This window comes from Lynx rufus, unplaced genomic scaffold, assembly GCF_022079265.1.
Source record: "Lynx rufus isolate CCGP_SWC_20201006 ecotype Redwood Valley unplaced genomic scaffold, mLynRuf1.p SCAF_23, whole genome shotgun sequence".
Classification (NCBI taxonomy): Eukaryota; Metazoa; Chordata; class Mammalia; order Carnivora; family Felidae; genus Lynx; species Lynx rufus.
In genome coordinates, this window is record NW_025814838.1 from 12,378,899 (window position 1) to 12,395,215 (window position 16,317).

Genomic DNA, 16,317 nt, shown 5'->3' on the forward strand with positions numbered 1-16,317 from the left:
CTCATCTGATTTTAACACCAAAATGTTCAGCATTTGGCAAAAATGTGAATACATATATATAGAGGGAGAAAGGGAGAGAGAGAGAGCGCACATGAGAGTGAGAAATGTAAGAAAGAAATGTAAGAAAAGAAAGAAAACCCAGGCTAACAGCTGTATAAACCCTGCCCTGCCACTGTGACTGATCGACTACAGAGAGATCAGAGAACTTGATAGTAATGAATACATCAGACAAAGCTGCAAGACAAATGACAAATTCTCAATATTTTCAATCCACATCAACAAATATATAAAAGGTCTCCTAGAAATGAAAAACAACCAGCAACCCAAGTTTAAAAAAAAAAAAAAGGCAAAGTTCAGAGAAAAAGAAACAAATCATTCTTAAATATATGAGAAGGAATCTATGTCACTCATAATTCAGAAATGTATCCACTGGGCCCTGACTAGATTGGCAGAAATCTGAAGTCTGAAAACCACTCTGTGTGGGAAGCTGTGTGGAAAACAGGACACGTAGCCGCTGGGAATGTAAAGCGATGTAACTACAGAGAGAACAATCGGGCAACAACTATCAAAATCACGCATGCGTCTATCCCTTTACCCTGCAATTTCACTTCTGGGGATTTATTCTCCAGATAAACATCTGTGCAAGCAGTGTTCATCATTCATCACAGCAATGCTGATCACTCCACAAGAATGCAAATGTAGCAGCTATCCATCCACAGGGGACTGGACAAATAAAGTATTATGTATTATGCAATACCAACCATACAATAGGATATTATGCACTTGGGGGGAGAAAAAGAACAAAGAATTCTCTGTGTCCTGATACAGAAAGATCCCCAAGATCTACTGTTGTATGAAAGAAGATGTACAACAGCGTGTATAGAATGCTGGTGGGGAGGAGAGTAGGGATAACACCAATTTCTATTTTTATCTGCCCGAATTTGCATAAAAAACTCTACCCTTTGTATATTATTTTTCAACCACGTGAATGGTAGACTGGCTCCCATGAGAAGTGGTCCCAATTCTCCCTCCCTTCTTTGCATCCACATCCTTGCCACGGCCTGTGAGTGGAATGTACTTTCCCTGCTCTGGACTTGGGCCACATGACTTGCTTTGATCAACGAAATCTGGGTGGACTTTGCATCTTCATAAGTTTTCTGCCTACAGCTCCAGTGATGGAATCCACCCCACATGGGAGCCCCAAATTCTCTTCCCACGTCTCTGGCTAACACTGGGACCATGCATCTGCACAGCGGCCTTGAAGCAGCCCTGAGGTAACCTACATGGTTAGAATTAGCAGAAAAAGACTTTAAAGTAGTTTCTTTAGCTATGCTCAAGGATATAAAGAGAAACCACAGTAGAGGAATGGAAATTACTATTTTTTTTTTTTTAGAGGAAATTCTAGAACTGAAAATACAATCTCTGAAAGCTCTATTGGAATTGGCTTATCAGCAGACTGGAGAGAAAGGTGCAGCGAACTTGAAACTAGATCAACAGAAATTATCCAATTTGAAGAACCGAAAGAAAAAATATTAGAGGAAAAAAATAATAAAAGGACCAGAGCCTCAGAGACCTGTGTGGCAATTATCAAAACGACTGATGTGTGTAGTTGGGGTCCCAGAAGGACAGAGGACAGAGAGAATGGGCCAGCGCAAATCTTTGAGAAATCATGACCCAAGTGAAATCTGTCAAGAGAGATTTACAGACTAAGGAAGCCCAGCAAATCCCCGTCAAGATAAATACATATAGGGGCGCCTGGTTGGCTCGGCCAAAGAGCATCCAACTGTTGATCTCAGGGTCACCAGTTTGAGCCCCACATTGGGTATTGAGAATCATTGAAGGAAATGTAAAAAATCTATTCTGGTTAAATCCAACACTTAAAAAAAAAAAAGACACATGTATATAAAACCGAGGCACATCATAATCAAACTGCTGCAAACAAAAAATCAAGAGAAAAATCTGAGAGCAGCTAGGAAAAAAACACATTATATACTGGGGAGTGACCACTCAAATGACGACTAACTTCTGACCTAAAGCAAGGAAACCAGAAAAACAGTGGAAGAACCCACCGAAAGAAAAAAACACAACAGCTGTCAACCCAGAATTCTACATCCAGCGGACAAGAATGAAGGCAGGGGTGCCTGGGGGGACTCAGGTGGCTAAGCTTCTGACTTCAGCTCAGGTCATGATCTCATGGTTCACGAGTTAGAGCCCCGCATCGGGCTCTGTGCTGACCGTGCAGGGTCTGCTTGGGATTCTCTCTCTCCCTTTCTCTCTGCTCCTCCCCCACTCTCTCTAAAACAAATAAACCTAAAAAAAAGAAGAAGAGAATGAAGGCAAAAGACACTTGGAGATAAACTAAAACAAGGAGACTTCACCATCAGCAGACCTTTGCTATAAGAAATCTTAAGGGAAAGGGCACCTGGGTGGCTCGGTTAAGCGTCTAACTTTCAGCTCAGGTCACGATCTCGTGGTTCGCGAGTTACAGCCCGACATCGGGCTCAGTGCACACAGCTCAGAGCCTGGAGCTTCTTCAGATTCTGTGTCTCCCTCTCTCTCTGCCCCTCCCCACTCATGCTCTGTCTCTGCCTCTCAAAAATAAATATACATAAAAAAAATTGTTTTAAAAAAGAAAAAAAAGAAAGAAATCCTAAGGGAACTTCTTCAAGCCCCAAGGGAGGGGATACCAGAGGGAAATCCAGATCCTCAGGAAGGAATGAACCCAAAATAGTAAATATGTGGGTAAACATAAAAGGCTATCTTTTTACTCTCTTCATTTCTTTAAAATATACTTGGCTTTTTAGGGGCACCTGGGTGGCTCGGTCGACTTCAGCTCAGGTCATGATCTCACCCTTCCTGAGTTTGAGCCCCGAGCTATGCTGACAGCTCAGAGCCTGGAGCCTGCCTTCGATTCTGGGTCTCTCTCGGCCCCTCCCCCACTAATGCTCTGTCTCTCTTTCAAAACTAAACAAACATTAAACAAATTTTTTTTTAATGAAATAAAACACACTTGGCTTTTTAAAGCCAAAACGATAGCTACGCATTTCAGAATCTACGGCATTTGTAGACACAGCAGTATTACAAGTATAGCATAAAGTTCAAGGATGGTAAAAATCAAACTGTAAGGTTGCAAAGGCTGTTGCATTTTACTTGAAGTGGTACAGTGAAGTTATCCTAAAGCAACCACTAAAAAGTAACACAGGGGCCTGTGGGGGCAACACAAAGCTTCCCCATCTTAACAAGAGTGTGGGTCGTGGGAGCGTATACGCCATTTGCCCAAACTGATGGGACCTGTACGCTAAAAATCCGTGCATGCCACTGTATGCAATGTATATCTAATTTTTAATGTGTTTCCATTAAAAAAAAGGGGGGGGGGCTGGCACAGAGTAGTTTTTCAATAAATTTTAGTTATCATTGGTAGTATTCTGCTCAGCAACAGAATGTCAGTTTACAAAATACCGTTCTTCGGGGGCGCCTCGGTGGTTCAGTTGGTTGAGCACCCTACATCTGCTCAGGTTAGGGGGCGCCTGGGTGGTTCAGTTGGTTGAGCACCCTACATCGGCTCAGGTCACGATCTCACAGTTTGTGTGTTCGAGCCCCACATCGGGCTCTCTGCTGTTAGAGGTGGAGCCCACTTTGGATCTTTGTCCCCCTCTGCCTGCCCCTCCCCTGTTCGTACTCTCAAAACTAAATAAACATTTGCAAAGAAATACTGTTCTTTGAACACGCTTACCTTAGGGCAGTAATGAGCACATGTGTGCCTTTCTGCCTGGAATGTTCTCACCTCATACTCTTCCCCTGGGTCATGCATATACATCCCCCTGGTCTTAGCCTAACTGCCACTTCCACTGGGAAGCCTTGCCTGACATTTACCCACTGATGGTGTAACTTCTGTGTCCACTTAAGTACCCCCATCGCACCTAAACTTGCAGCACTTACTGCTGTCATCAGGTTGCACTGATGTGTCTTTTGTCTGTCTCCTGGACGGTCACTGGCTTGGTGTGGCTCACGGCTGAATCCTCTAGACTCAACACGGTGCTTGGCACCCACGTGCTGGGAGCCAACAGCAGAGAAAAAAGGCTCCCAAACCCATTTCTGCTTCCCGACATACCGTTTTGCTCTTTCCAAGTCATCGTTGGCTTGCTCCAGCTCTCTGATGTATTTCTGAAGTTGATCCTTGATTGCTTTGGTCTGGGCGAGGTCATCCTCTAAGGCTGAGATCTGCCGGTGGCCTTCAGAGTGCTGCGTTTCAAACTTGTCCTGAAGATCAAAATCGACACTGAGTGTGTGATTTAAGACTTCTGATAAGCTATGTTTATCTCCCTTCCCTGGCATTGCCTTAAAATACCGAGGATTACTCCTGGACTGTGCCCACTCCTGTTGTCATGGGCGCTGTTGCTTCTAGCTCATGAGCATCCGTACCTCCCCGTGTGCACAGCCCGTCAGCGCCCTGATTTTTTTCTTTTTTTCAACGTTTATTTATTTTTGGGACAGAGAGAGATAGAGCATGAACGGGGGAGGGGCAGAGAGAGAGGGAGACACAGAATCGGAAACAGGCTCCAGGCTCTGAGCCATCAGCACAGAGCCTGACGCGGGGCTCGAACTCACGGACCGCGAGATCGTGACCTGGCTGAAGTCGGACGCCCAACCGACTGCACCACCCAGGCGCCCCAGTGCCCTGATTTCTTTAAGGGATTTAGCTCCTCCTTAGTATAGGATCTTTATGGGGCCATTCTTCCTATCACTCCCCAAGGTGGCTCCAGACAGCCTCGTGGCCACCCACCACAACCAGGGGACAAGCCTAACCTCAGTCAGTAGAACCTTCTCTCCACAGACACGGACTCTGAAGCAAAGGAGGGCAGATGGCAAGAACGGGGCCACCGCTCAAAGCTCTTATGTACCAAGTACGTCTTGCCTCCCAGCCCACTAGCACCTTGCACCACCCTGCCCCCTCCCAAACTTGGTCCCTGCAGCCTCTGGGTAAGAAGCCCCCAACGATCTTCAAAGCCATCATTTTGTTCAAGGGCATCCACACAGCCACAGAAAACCACATAAATGTCTCCAAGCAACATCCACAGGGCAATACAGATCCACCTCACGTGACATCCCTGGATTACACGTAAGGAATCACAACAGCTTTGGTTGCTGCTGCCTCGTAACAAGAGCAGAAAACCATGTGCTTAGTTTGATAACTGTTCTAACTTTATGTCGAGACTCCCCGTGTAGCATGGGGGTTTGAAAGGGATTTGGGGACCTTTGGGGGAGGAAGGGAAGAAGGGAGGGAAGCAAGGAATCAAGGGAAGGGAAGCAAAGGAAGGAAGCAAACAAAAAAACCCCACAACCTGTTACTTATCACCAAAAGTAGCTTAGTGTGATTTGACTAGTACTTTCCAAGGAAGGAACAGTCAACTGCAGCAGCTAACATTCATCGCATGCTTACTCTGGGCCAGCTTCTGGGCTCAGGACCGTGCTTACGATGCCTCGCCAAATGCCATTTCGGAGATGTGAATGGAGCCTACCCCATTAGCCCAAAGTCAACTGGTAGCAAAAGCCTGAGCCTAGATCCAACCTGGGCCACTGGGGCTTGTGCTTTTCCTTTTTTCGCCTTTTTTTTTTTTTTTAATGTTTGTTTATTTTTGACAGAGAAAAAGAGACAGAGACAGAGCATGAGTAGGGGAGAGGAGAGACAGAGGGAGACACAGAATCTGAAACAGGGTCCAGCTTGGGTCCAGGCTCCGAGCTGTCAGGCCAGAGCCCGATGCGGGACTCAAACTCACAAACCGCAAGATCATGACCTGAGCTGAAGTCAGACGCTTAACAGACAGAGCCACCCAGGCGCCCTGGGGCTTATGCTTTTTTTTTTTTTTTTTAATTTTTTTTTTTCAACGTTTTATTTATTTTTGGGACAGAGAGAGACAGAGCATGAATGGGGGAGGGGCAGAGAGAGAGGGAGACACAGAATCAGAAACAGGCTCCAGGCTCTGAGCCATCAGCCCAGAGCCCGACGCGGGGCTCGAACTCACGGACCGCGAGATCGTGACCTGGCTGAAGTCGGACGCTTAACCGACTGCGCCACCCAGGCGTCCCGAGGGGCTTATGCTTTTAAGGAAACTGTGCTAACGGCACCACTTACTTCAGCTCAGGTCATGGTCTCGAGGTCCATGGGTTTGACCCCTGTGTTCGGCTCTGTGCTGACAGCTTGTGGCCTGGAGCCTGCTTTGGATTCAGTGTCTCCCTCTCTCTCTCTCCCTTCCCCCGCTCACGCTCTCTCAAAATAATAAACAAACAAAAAAATTAAGAACAAAAAAACAAAGAAACAACTATGCTAAAGTGCCCTCAACCATTTCATTACAGGTCACATAGGTGTACACACACACACACACACACACACACATTCTGCTCTGGCTCCTTTCCCAAATTACCTTCCTTCAACAAACACCCTTACTGCTTTCCCTTCATCTACACACAAAAGAAAACACTTCCCATAGGAAAGGCCCAAAGTCAAACTGGGAAGTTTGAAAAGCAGTCAAACTCTTCTTGACTCAATTGAGTCAACAAAGGCGTTGCTAGAAACAGTCTGGATGCACCGGGAGAATGACACAATGGTGCCCAGGCCAGAGAGGCGTGGCGAGAGCCCTGTGAAAGACACACTCCCGCAGAACAAGCAGATTATTTACAGGGTGAGGACACGGAGGCCATTCCACATCCTCACGCTGTCCGGTCCCCTCTGATACTCTGTTTCCTGGCCAGTCCCCTCTGATAGTGTCTCCTGGCCGCAGCAGAGGAAGCATCCCCGCTCAGTCAAGGAGGGGCAGACCAAGACCCACACAGGGGCCAATTCCCAGGCCTGGCTCTCACGGCCTCACACCCTTTATTTGTGTGCATCTCCAAATAAAACAGGAAGGCATGGGATCCTAGGTCATTAACCTAAATTCAAACACAGGTTCAAGAAGATGCAGTTAACGGGCCTCTCCACCAGCATTCAGATTCAAATGACGTCCTTTGAACTTGCAGACATGAAAAGCTGTTGCTAAATGTTGTGCTTTCATTTGGCGCTAATTATTATAAGCGGTCAGTTGATGGAGCCATCAACAGACGCTCTGTTTGATCCCTTATAGGCTTTTACATTCAACTTGTGATGAATAAGCCAGTTGTCAAGAAGTCTGACACAGCTGAATACTTAGGTGACTGGCAAATAGGTGCTGGTGGCAGTTTTTATTTACTTACTTATTTTTTAAAGTAATCTCTACACCCAACATGGGGTTCGAATTCACTACTCCAAGATGAAGGGTTGCACGCTCAGGGCGCCTGGGGGGCTCAGTTGGTTAAGTGTCCGACTCTTGATTTCGGCTCAGGTCGTGATCTCAAGGTTTTTGAGTTCAAGCCCCACGTCAGGCTTTGTGCCAACAGTGTGGAACCTGCTTAGGTTCCCCTTCCCCTCTCAAAAAATAAGTAAATTTTTTTTTTTAGTTTATTTAAGACTCGTATGCTCTGACTCGACTGTGCCAGCCAAGTACCCCAAGGCAAGTAAGTATTCTTCATTCCAAGGTATTTCTATTGCTTCTTCTACTCTATGCTCTGTGCCTCATGCATCTGTCATGTGGCTGTCATAAAAATGTCTTCTTGAAGGGGGTGCCTGGGTGGCTCAGTCGGTTGAGTGTCCGACTTCAGCTCAGGTCATGATCTTGCGGTCTGTGGGTTCGAGCCCCACGTCAGGCTCTGTGCTGACAGCTCAGAGCCTGGAGCCTGCTTCAGATTCTGTGTCTCCCTCTCTCTCTGCCCCTCCCCTGCTCATACTGTGTCTCTCTCTCTGTCAAAAATAAATAAAACATAAAAAAAAAAATTAAAAAAAAAAAAACGGCTTCCGCAGGTTCAAGGGCTCAGTCTTGAAACAATTACTTCATCATTGCTCAGTATTAGTCTGCCTCCGTGGAGGGTCTCGTTCCTTCTCCCAACTATCATTTATACTGCTGCTGATCTTCCCTCCACGCAGCTTCCCACCCCGAGTCCCCTTCAGGCTAAGAGCTATAGTGATCCCTCAGTGCTCATGGCAGGGGTCAAATACTAATGGCTGTAGGGGCCAGGCTGTTTTGAGTTGTGTGGGCCAGGTGTAGGCATAAAGCAAGGGACACTCATTCCTCAGTGTCAGATACAGAGGTGGGGGACCGTAGTGGGGACTGGGATGGACTGGTGAGCACTCAACCATTACTTGGCTTTTCGCTGGCGGGGAACGAATGCAGGCCTGGTATGGCCAGATCCGCTGATTCTCAAAGGAAGTCAGAAATCCCAATTTTTATAGGAAGCCTCACAACTTTGAATACTGATGTCAAACATTTAAAAAAAAATACTACAGATGTAAGTTTTACTATCAAAAGAACGAACTCTACACAAAACCTCAACTCTAGCTAACACTAACACGCTGAAGTATTTACAGGGAGGTAAATAGGTATCTGCAAATCACTTTGAAATGCAACAGAAAAGTAGACCGAGGGAGGGATAGCTAGGTAATAAGAATCAAGTACAGCAGAGGTTACTGGTAGAGCACAGGTGATGGATATATAGACGTGTGCTGGAAAATTCTTTCAACCTGGCTGTGTGCATGGAAGCTTTCATAATATACAGAATAAAAAGCCATTGAAGGCTAAGCAAAAACCATGCATGTGCCAGAATGACCTGTAGATGGCCAGCTTGGGGTCTGCGGTCTACAACATACAACTTGCACTCCACAGCTCAGCTTCTGAGGACTTCAGGGTCTTTCCTCCGCCCCTCCCCATCCCTCAATCCCCAGTCCATTTGTTGGCCCCGCTGTTTCCCATGAACTCATAAAGCCAGGATTCCCAGGTCTGCTTGACATCTGTTCTCGTCTGTGTCTGTGGAAGGTCCAGATTAGCTCTTCCTTAACCCCTCTGCCCCAATCTGCCGGCCACACAAACACAGACGCACACACCCTCTTCTCACCTTCAAACACCAGCTCAAATCCCTCCCAGCAGCTGTGTCTCCATTGCATACAGACCCTTCTGTGTGAAGGATCTCTTGGTCAGTACTACGTCATGGAGTATCTTTTCCCTAGGTGCTTTTTGGAGTCAGGTTTGTCTTCCCCACAAAGCTGCCAGAAGGCTGGGAGCACATCTTCCACTATCCACCACACCTCCCCTAGCAGCTCGTCAAAATTTACATGGTGAGCTTTACTAAAAAAAAAAAAAAAAAAAAGACAGGCAGACATGCCTGTGTCCCCCCACCACAGACTTACTGAGACCGGGAATCTCACGGTGGGGGTGGGTTCAGGCCTGATACTTACAAAGCTTGCCGAGTGATCCTGCTTATCAGTGAGGGCTGAGAAAGTCTCCGGGGCACAGTGTTAGTGATTATCTGCTAAGCCCTATAGCATGTCCAAAAGGTAGTCTTTACCCTTTAGACCAGTGGTTTTCCAGATACGTGGCAATATCCGAAGATATTTTTGGTTGTCATAGTCTGGGGCAGAAGGAGCTACTGGCATCCACTGGATGCAGACCAGGGATGCTGTTAAACATCCTACAGTGTGGGGTGCCTGGGTGGCTCCCAACTCTTGATTTTGGCTCAGGCCCTGATCTCATAGTCATGGCTCGAGCCCCACATCAGGCTCTGTACTGGCAGCGTGGAGCCTGCTTGGGATTCTCTCTCTCCCTCTCTCTGCTCCTCCCCTGTTCTCTCTCTCAAAATAAATAAATAAACTTAAAAGGAAAAAACAACAACAAAAAAACCATGGGTAGCCTGGGTGGCTCAGTCAGTTAAGCGTCTGACTTCGGCTCAGGTCGTGAGCTCATGGTTAGTGAGTTTGACTCCCGTGTCGGGCTCTGTGCGGACAGCTCAGAGCCTGGAGCCTGCTTTGGATTTTGTGTCTCCCTTTCTCTGTCCCTCCCCTGCCCCTACTCACACTCTGTCTCTCTCTCTCAAAAATAAACATTAAAAAAATTTTTTAAACAAAAAAACCCCCCACAAACATCCTACAGTATAAAACTCAGCCCCCTAAACTGAAAATGACCTGACCTCAAATGTCAGCAGCGTCCAGGCTGAGAAACCTGGTCTCGACTGGCTCTGTCCGACAGAACTTTCTGTAATGATGGAAATATCCTGCACCACTCTGTCCAGTAATGATACCCACTAGACATGCGGCTGTCATGTAGTTGAAACGTCGCTGGTATAACCGAGGAGTTAAATTTGTCCTTATTTTACTTTGACTTAAACATCAGTAGGCATCTAGGGGCTATCATACCCCCGATCAGCAAATCTAGTGACACTCCATCCTCTCAAAACGTTTTCTTTTGCAGGCCTTGTGGGACTGTGGTAGACACCCAAGAATGGGCCACGGGGACACCTGTGTGGTCTGCTCCCACAGAGCTCTGCCCATGGGGGGCAAACAAGGGTTCCACCACCACATCCGCCCAGCAGGCCTAGGGGTGGGAGGGAGCCCGGGGCTGGCCGCGGCCCCTCGCAAGGCAGGGCTCCCTTGTCCAGCGGCACACCCCACACCCCACACCTGCTGCCCGTTTCCTCTCACCTTGATGGTTTCTAGCTCTAGGCGAAGGCGATTATTTTCCGACAGGAGGTCCCTGTTCCTGGTTTCAATCTGTTGCAGCTGCGTCTCCAGTTCGGCTTCATACTCGCGGCTTCCCTCCTGGAACTCTCGCAGCTCCTCTTGGGTATTTTCGGCCCTACAGAATTGCCGGCCGTGTCAGGGGAAGCGTTTATCGAGCACTTAGAGCTACTGAGGGTTATGCGTGGATTAGCTCTTCACTCAACTGCCTTGTGAGGCGGAAACTATCACTGACCTCACTTTACAGATAAAGCCAGGCTCAGATAGGCCGACTGACCTGCCTCAAGGTCACACGGGTCAGAAGCAGACCTCAGGCCTGAACCCAGGGGTGCCTGACTCCAAAGCCCATTCACTCTTCACTCATTCTTTCACCATATATATTTTTTAACTCAACGTGTGGAAAGTATTGTGGGATTGCACACCCTCTGCAGATTGACTTTTAAGTAGAAACCGGACCTAAGTGCTTCCTTGTCCCACTGGAAGGGGGACAAACACCCAATTCCAGCTTTTCAGTCCTTAAAAGTCAAGCAACACTTTTTTTTTCGGTTTTAAATGCTAAGCCTGAATTATCTTTAAGTCGAATTAAGAGTAAGGAAATTAGGGGTGCTAGGTGACACACACTTAAGCGTCCTACTTTGGCTCAGGTCATGATCTCCTGGCTCGTGAGTTCGAGCCCTGCGGCAGGCCTGGAGCCTGCTTTGCATTCTGTCCCCCACTCTCTCTGCCCCTCCCCTGCTTGTACGCTGTCTCTCTCTCAAATATAAACATTAAAAAAAAAATTAGAGGGGCGCCTGGGTGGCTCAGTCGGTTGGGCGTCCGACTTCGGCTCGGGTCATGATCTCGCAGTCCGTGGGTTCGGGCCCTGCGTTGGGCTCTGTGCTGACGGCTCGGAGCCTGGAGCCTGTTTCAGATTCTGTGTCTCCCTCTTTCTCTGACTCTCCCCTGTTCATACTCTCTCTCTATCTCAAAAATAAACAAATGTTAAAAAAAAATTAAAAATAAATAAATAAATAAATAAATAAATAAATAAATAAATAAATAAATAAAATTAGGGAATTAGAGGGACTGGAATAAGACCTCCCTACAAAGAGTGTAAGAGCCCACAAGAAATAAAAAGAAGAAATGCTGAACACACACTCTCCTCCCAAATATGGACGCAGAATCACTTCTTTCAAATTTAAAATCTGCAACGACCCATTTTGTTAGACACAGGGAGAAGTTCTTTCCTCACACATGGGGGAGGGGGCTGACCAGCTAAGGCGTCTGGAACCGACGGAGCCCCGCCGGAAAATCAGCTGGGAAGGAACACGGTGGTTTGCTTGGGACCACAGGCTTTGGTGCTCACATCCTAGGCCTGCTCCTTACTGGCCGTGTGACCTTGGTGGACACATTAGTTGCCTTCCCTGAGGCTCAGCTTCCTCATCTGTAAAATGGGGTGACAACTGTTTCCTCAGAGGGCCGTTTTGAGATTTAACGGAGAGAATGTATGTCAAGTCCTTTGTAGTGCTTGTGGCCTAAGAGTGACAAAATCGATGGCTGCTGCCACGGTGATGGGGAGAAAAAGCAAGGTGGACTTAGGAAGACTGACCTCTGCTTGTAGGTCATGGCCAGATCTTTCCAGTAGCTTGCTTCTTCCTCCTCAGAGCTGAAAGTCTTTCCGGAGTCCTCCATTGTGGAAACAGAGGAAGGGGTCACTCTTCTTGCAGCATGGTGTCTGGGAGAGAAAAGCTTTAAAATTATTTGCATATCTGGTTCAACAGCAGATGTTTATAAATTTTTTTTAACACTTATTTTTTTTTTCAACGTTTATTTATTTTTGGGACAGAGAGAGACAGAGCATGAACGGGGGAGGGGGAGAGAGAGGGGGAGACATAGAATCGGAAACAGGCTCCAGGCTTTGAGCCATCAGTCCAGATTCTGACGCGGGGCTCGAACTCACGGACCGCGAGATCGTGACCTGGCTGAAGTCGGATGCTTAACCGACTGCGCCACCCAGGCGCCCCAACACTTATTCATTTTTAAGAGAGACAGACAGAATGAGCACGGGAGGGCCCGAGGAGGGGGGCACAGAATCCGAAGCAGGCTCCAGGCTCCGAGCTGTCAGCACAGAGCCCAACATGGGGCTTGAACTCCCCAGCCACGAGATCATGACCCAAGCCAAAGTCGGACACTTAACCCAATAGTGGATCTTTAACAGGGAGGAAAAAAAAAAATTCCTGAATTTTATGTCGGGTTAAATGATAAAACATTGCCAAAACTTGACATCAAAGCCAGACAAAATCCAGCCCACCCACAGGAAACATTCCACAAATAGACAAAACTACCAAGATTTTATTTATTTCATTCGAGGAGGGGCAAGGAAAAAAAAAAAGGAGCTGAGGACATTCTCCCAGGGTTCCAGTTTAGACACCCGGTGCCCCCACCATCCTCATCACCAGAGACAAATCCTAAGAGAAGGAATGTCTTTGAGGAGGAGGATAAGGAGCCCGGTTTGGGACACTTTGGGTTTGAGAAGCCTGTGGCACATCTAGAAACAACAGTGGATCTGAGACTCTGGGGCGAACCCTGGGCTGACACAGATTTGAGAGTCCTGATCCTGTAGCTGCTTCTTCCCTTTATCCTGTGATGGAACCGCCAGACAATCTAAGGAGGACTATTTATGGAACTCTGAGGAATGCCAATGTTTGCCTGGTAGGCAAAGAAAGAAACAGCAGTCAAAGGAGACAGCGGAGAAACAGAGGCAAGAACCAGACGGTGAGCTGTCCTGGGAGGACGTGGCATCTAGGGGAAAGGAGGGAATGTTCCCCAGTATCCACGACGCAACAGAGAAGCTAAGATAAGGGCTGGAAAATATCCAGGAGACTTCGCGAAAGAAACGTCGGTCACCGGTGACGTGGGCAAGGGTAGTTTCAACACAGAGGAGGAGGGAGGAAGAACAAACGGGGTGGAATTACCAGGAGGCAAAGAAGAGGAAGTAGAGGGAATTTTGGAGAAGTGGGTGTGAGAAGACAAATGGGAGGGGAGCTAGAGGGTAGGGGGTGGGAATGGGGCCTTGGCTCTGAGGGCTCAGAGAAATGCAGGAGAGGCTAGAGCACAGATCTTTCCCAACAGCTGTCAGGTCACAGACTCCCTGCTGATAGAGCCTCTCCGTGCAAAAGCTTATTCCCTGAACTTATGTAAGGCTCTGAACTTGTCAAAAATGCAAATGAGAGGTCTCCAAGGTCCCTTCCTTCCCTCCAGGGAGCTCTCGGTCTGGTGTGTGTCCTTCAGGACCAAAGAATGAATGCGACCCCTCACTGCGCAAGACATAGCAAGCTGTATTTTTGACTACAAATATGAATCATTCAGCTAAATAAGTTAGTGTTGGCATGGACAAAATCACCAACTTCTGGATCCCTGGTTAAAAAAAAAAAAAATCAAACAATCATAATTCTATTTGAGTGCAGCACTTCTTGATAAATAGATTTGTTAGTACCAATATTCACATCTTCTTCGTAATTTCTCTCCCTTCCCTATTCCAGGGACAACATGCTTGTTCCCCACCCCACCCCCACGCCCTTTTGGGGAACAGAGTCTGTCTGAAAGCTTGATGGAAGCACAGAAGCTGGGTAGAACAGAATGCTGTTCATTCGTCGTCGTCTTTTTTTTTCCAGTCCAGCATTTTTTGTTCCATCTTTCTGTAACAACACCCTTATCTTGGGGAAACCAACCCTATGCTCATTCCAGAGTGATTCAGATGTACTAGATTGACTCAGCATCAGCATCTGGGAGGAGGCACATGATGGAATGGATGTCTCCAGCATCAGCCTAATCTCTGCTGAATCAATGATAGGGGTGGGCCTAACCCAAACTAGGTCAATGATTGGTTCACGGGTGGTCCCAACCCCAACTGAGCCAAAGACAGGGGTGGGCCTAACCCAAGCAGGGCCAATCAGTGTCCAGGCATAGGGCTTTTGCAGAGCCAACGAGAAACACACTCTCCGTGTTAACTAATCTTATTGTGATAATCGGCTCCCAATATATACATGTATCCACACGTCATGCTACACTAACAGGGGCACCTGGGTGGCTCAGTCGGTTAAGCGTCCAACTCTTGGTTTTGGCTCAGGTCATGAGCTCATGGGTGGTGGTTCTGAGCCTTGTATCAAGCTTCACGCTAACAGTACAGAGCCTGCCTGGGATTCTCTCTCAAAATAAATAAACTTTAAAAAAAAGAAAAAAACAAATCATCATGCTATATACCTTAAACTTACACAACGTTATACATCAATTATATCTCCATAGAGCTGGGAGGAAGAAAGACAGACATTCTTTCCACTAGGGTAAGGCAGTAGGAGGTAAGCCTGGAGTTGTCCGTGGCCATTCCTCCAACACAAAGGAGGGGTCGGCCAGAGAATGAAGCCAAAACCGAGGAAAGCAAGGCCAACAGGTGGAGACACTGGGTCCTGATGACATCATTTGAACACCTGGACCCCAGTCATACCTGATTTAAGGTTATGACAGATGACCAACTCCCTTTCTTGAATGTGCCAGTTAGGGTTGGATTGCTGCCCCAAGTATCCTAATGAAGGTAAATAGAGAATGATCTTGTTCATTGGAAGTAAAAGGAATAGAGCAGCTGGACTGTAAACGACAGTAATTAATGTGGCAATGGGTGAGGGTAAACTTAGGTCTGGTAGGTACTCCCTGCTGGAGCCCGAAGCTCTAATAAGCCCAGATCTCATCTAATACCAAGGCACAAACCAGTGCCGACAATGTCAAGAGCCCGCGCGAGTGAGCACCGTGTGGCCACTGATTATCTTACTGAGGACAGTCTCAAATGCGTGGCACGGGGGTCTGTGTAGTAGGGCAAGAAAGTGAGGAACAAGGAACAATGGATGTAGGCGGACTTTTCCCGCTGTTTGGAAAAACAACATGTCCAATATTCAATGTAATTAGTTCGTGCATACTTCTCTAAACATTCTCTACCCCAGACCCCAATCATTAGCTTACGTTCAAGCCACATTGCCTTCTTTCTGTTCCTTGAACATACCTCGCTTGCTCCCACCTCAGGGCCTTTGCACTTGTTATTCTCTGCCTGGAATGCTTCTCCCTCAGATCTATGCCCAGGTGTCCCTCTCATCATTCAGATCTCAGCTGAACCGCCTTCCCCGAAGAGACCTTATTTTGATGCCCCACCTAATACCCCCTCCAGCCCTTCTCTATTAACCTCTGCTTTCTATCATCATTTTGAGTTTTGTTTTTGTTCATCTTCCCCCATGGGAATACCAGTTGTTAAGCACAAGGGCCTTCTCTGTCTTGCTTTTTTATCCCAATGCCTAGAAGAGTGCCTGGCATGTCACAGGCACTCAATAAATGCTTGTGGAATGGTACTAGCAGGAAGAGGATGTCAGGTGAAGGAAAGGCAGGAAGCCAGAAAGCTCTCAAGACCAGTTTATGGCTGACATCTGTAAATCCTTAAGATGCTCGTTAGGATGGGGAAAGCTCCACTCTCCCTCAGCACCTGAGTGGCATCTCCTTAGCTGGAAGGATCTGGGGGGGGAAGATACCACATTGGAAACTACCCCCTTCCCGGGTTTACTAGAGGAGTATCTCATACTGGAGTTTAATAACCTTCATCCTGAACTCTTATGACAGATGAGTTTTAGGGAGAAAAAGCTTCCTAAAACATTTACTGTAGCCGGTGAGAACTAAAACTGAATCCTCAGGAAGGGACTTTGAGATGTTTTAAGATACCACTCTTC

At 47.2% G+C, this 16,317-nt stretch overlaps 1 protein-coding gene across 3 annotated transcripts in view; it reads right to left on the reverse strand.

Annotated features, from left to right (window-relative positions):
- NDE1 (nudE neurodevelopment protein 1) overlaps positions 1 to 16,317 on the reverse strand; it is a 38,557-nt gene that overhangs the window by 18,594 nt on the left and 3,646 nt on the right. For all 3 annotated transcript variants that reach the window (XM_047087309.1, XM_047087308.1, XM_047087307.1), the window contains exons 2-4: positions 12,162 to 12,287; positions 10,538 to 10,691; positions 4,112 to 4,260 (exon numbers count right to left, since the gene is read on the reverse strand). In XM_047087309.1, coding sequence (XP_046943265.1) covers positions 4,112 to 4,260; positions 10,538 to 10,691; positions 12,162 to 12,244 — 386 coding nt within the window. In that variant the 5' untranslated portion in view covers positions 12,245 to 12,287. The remainder of the gene's footprint in view (positions 1 to 4,111; positions 4,261 to 10,537; positions 10,692 to 12,161; positions 12,288 to 16,317) is intronic.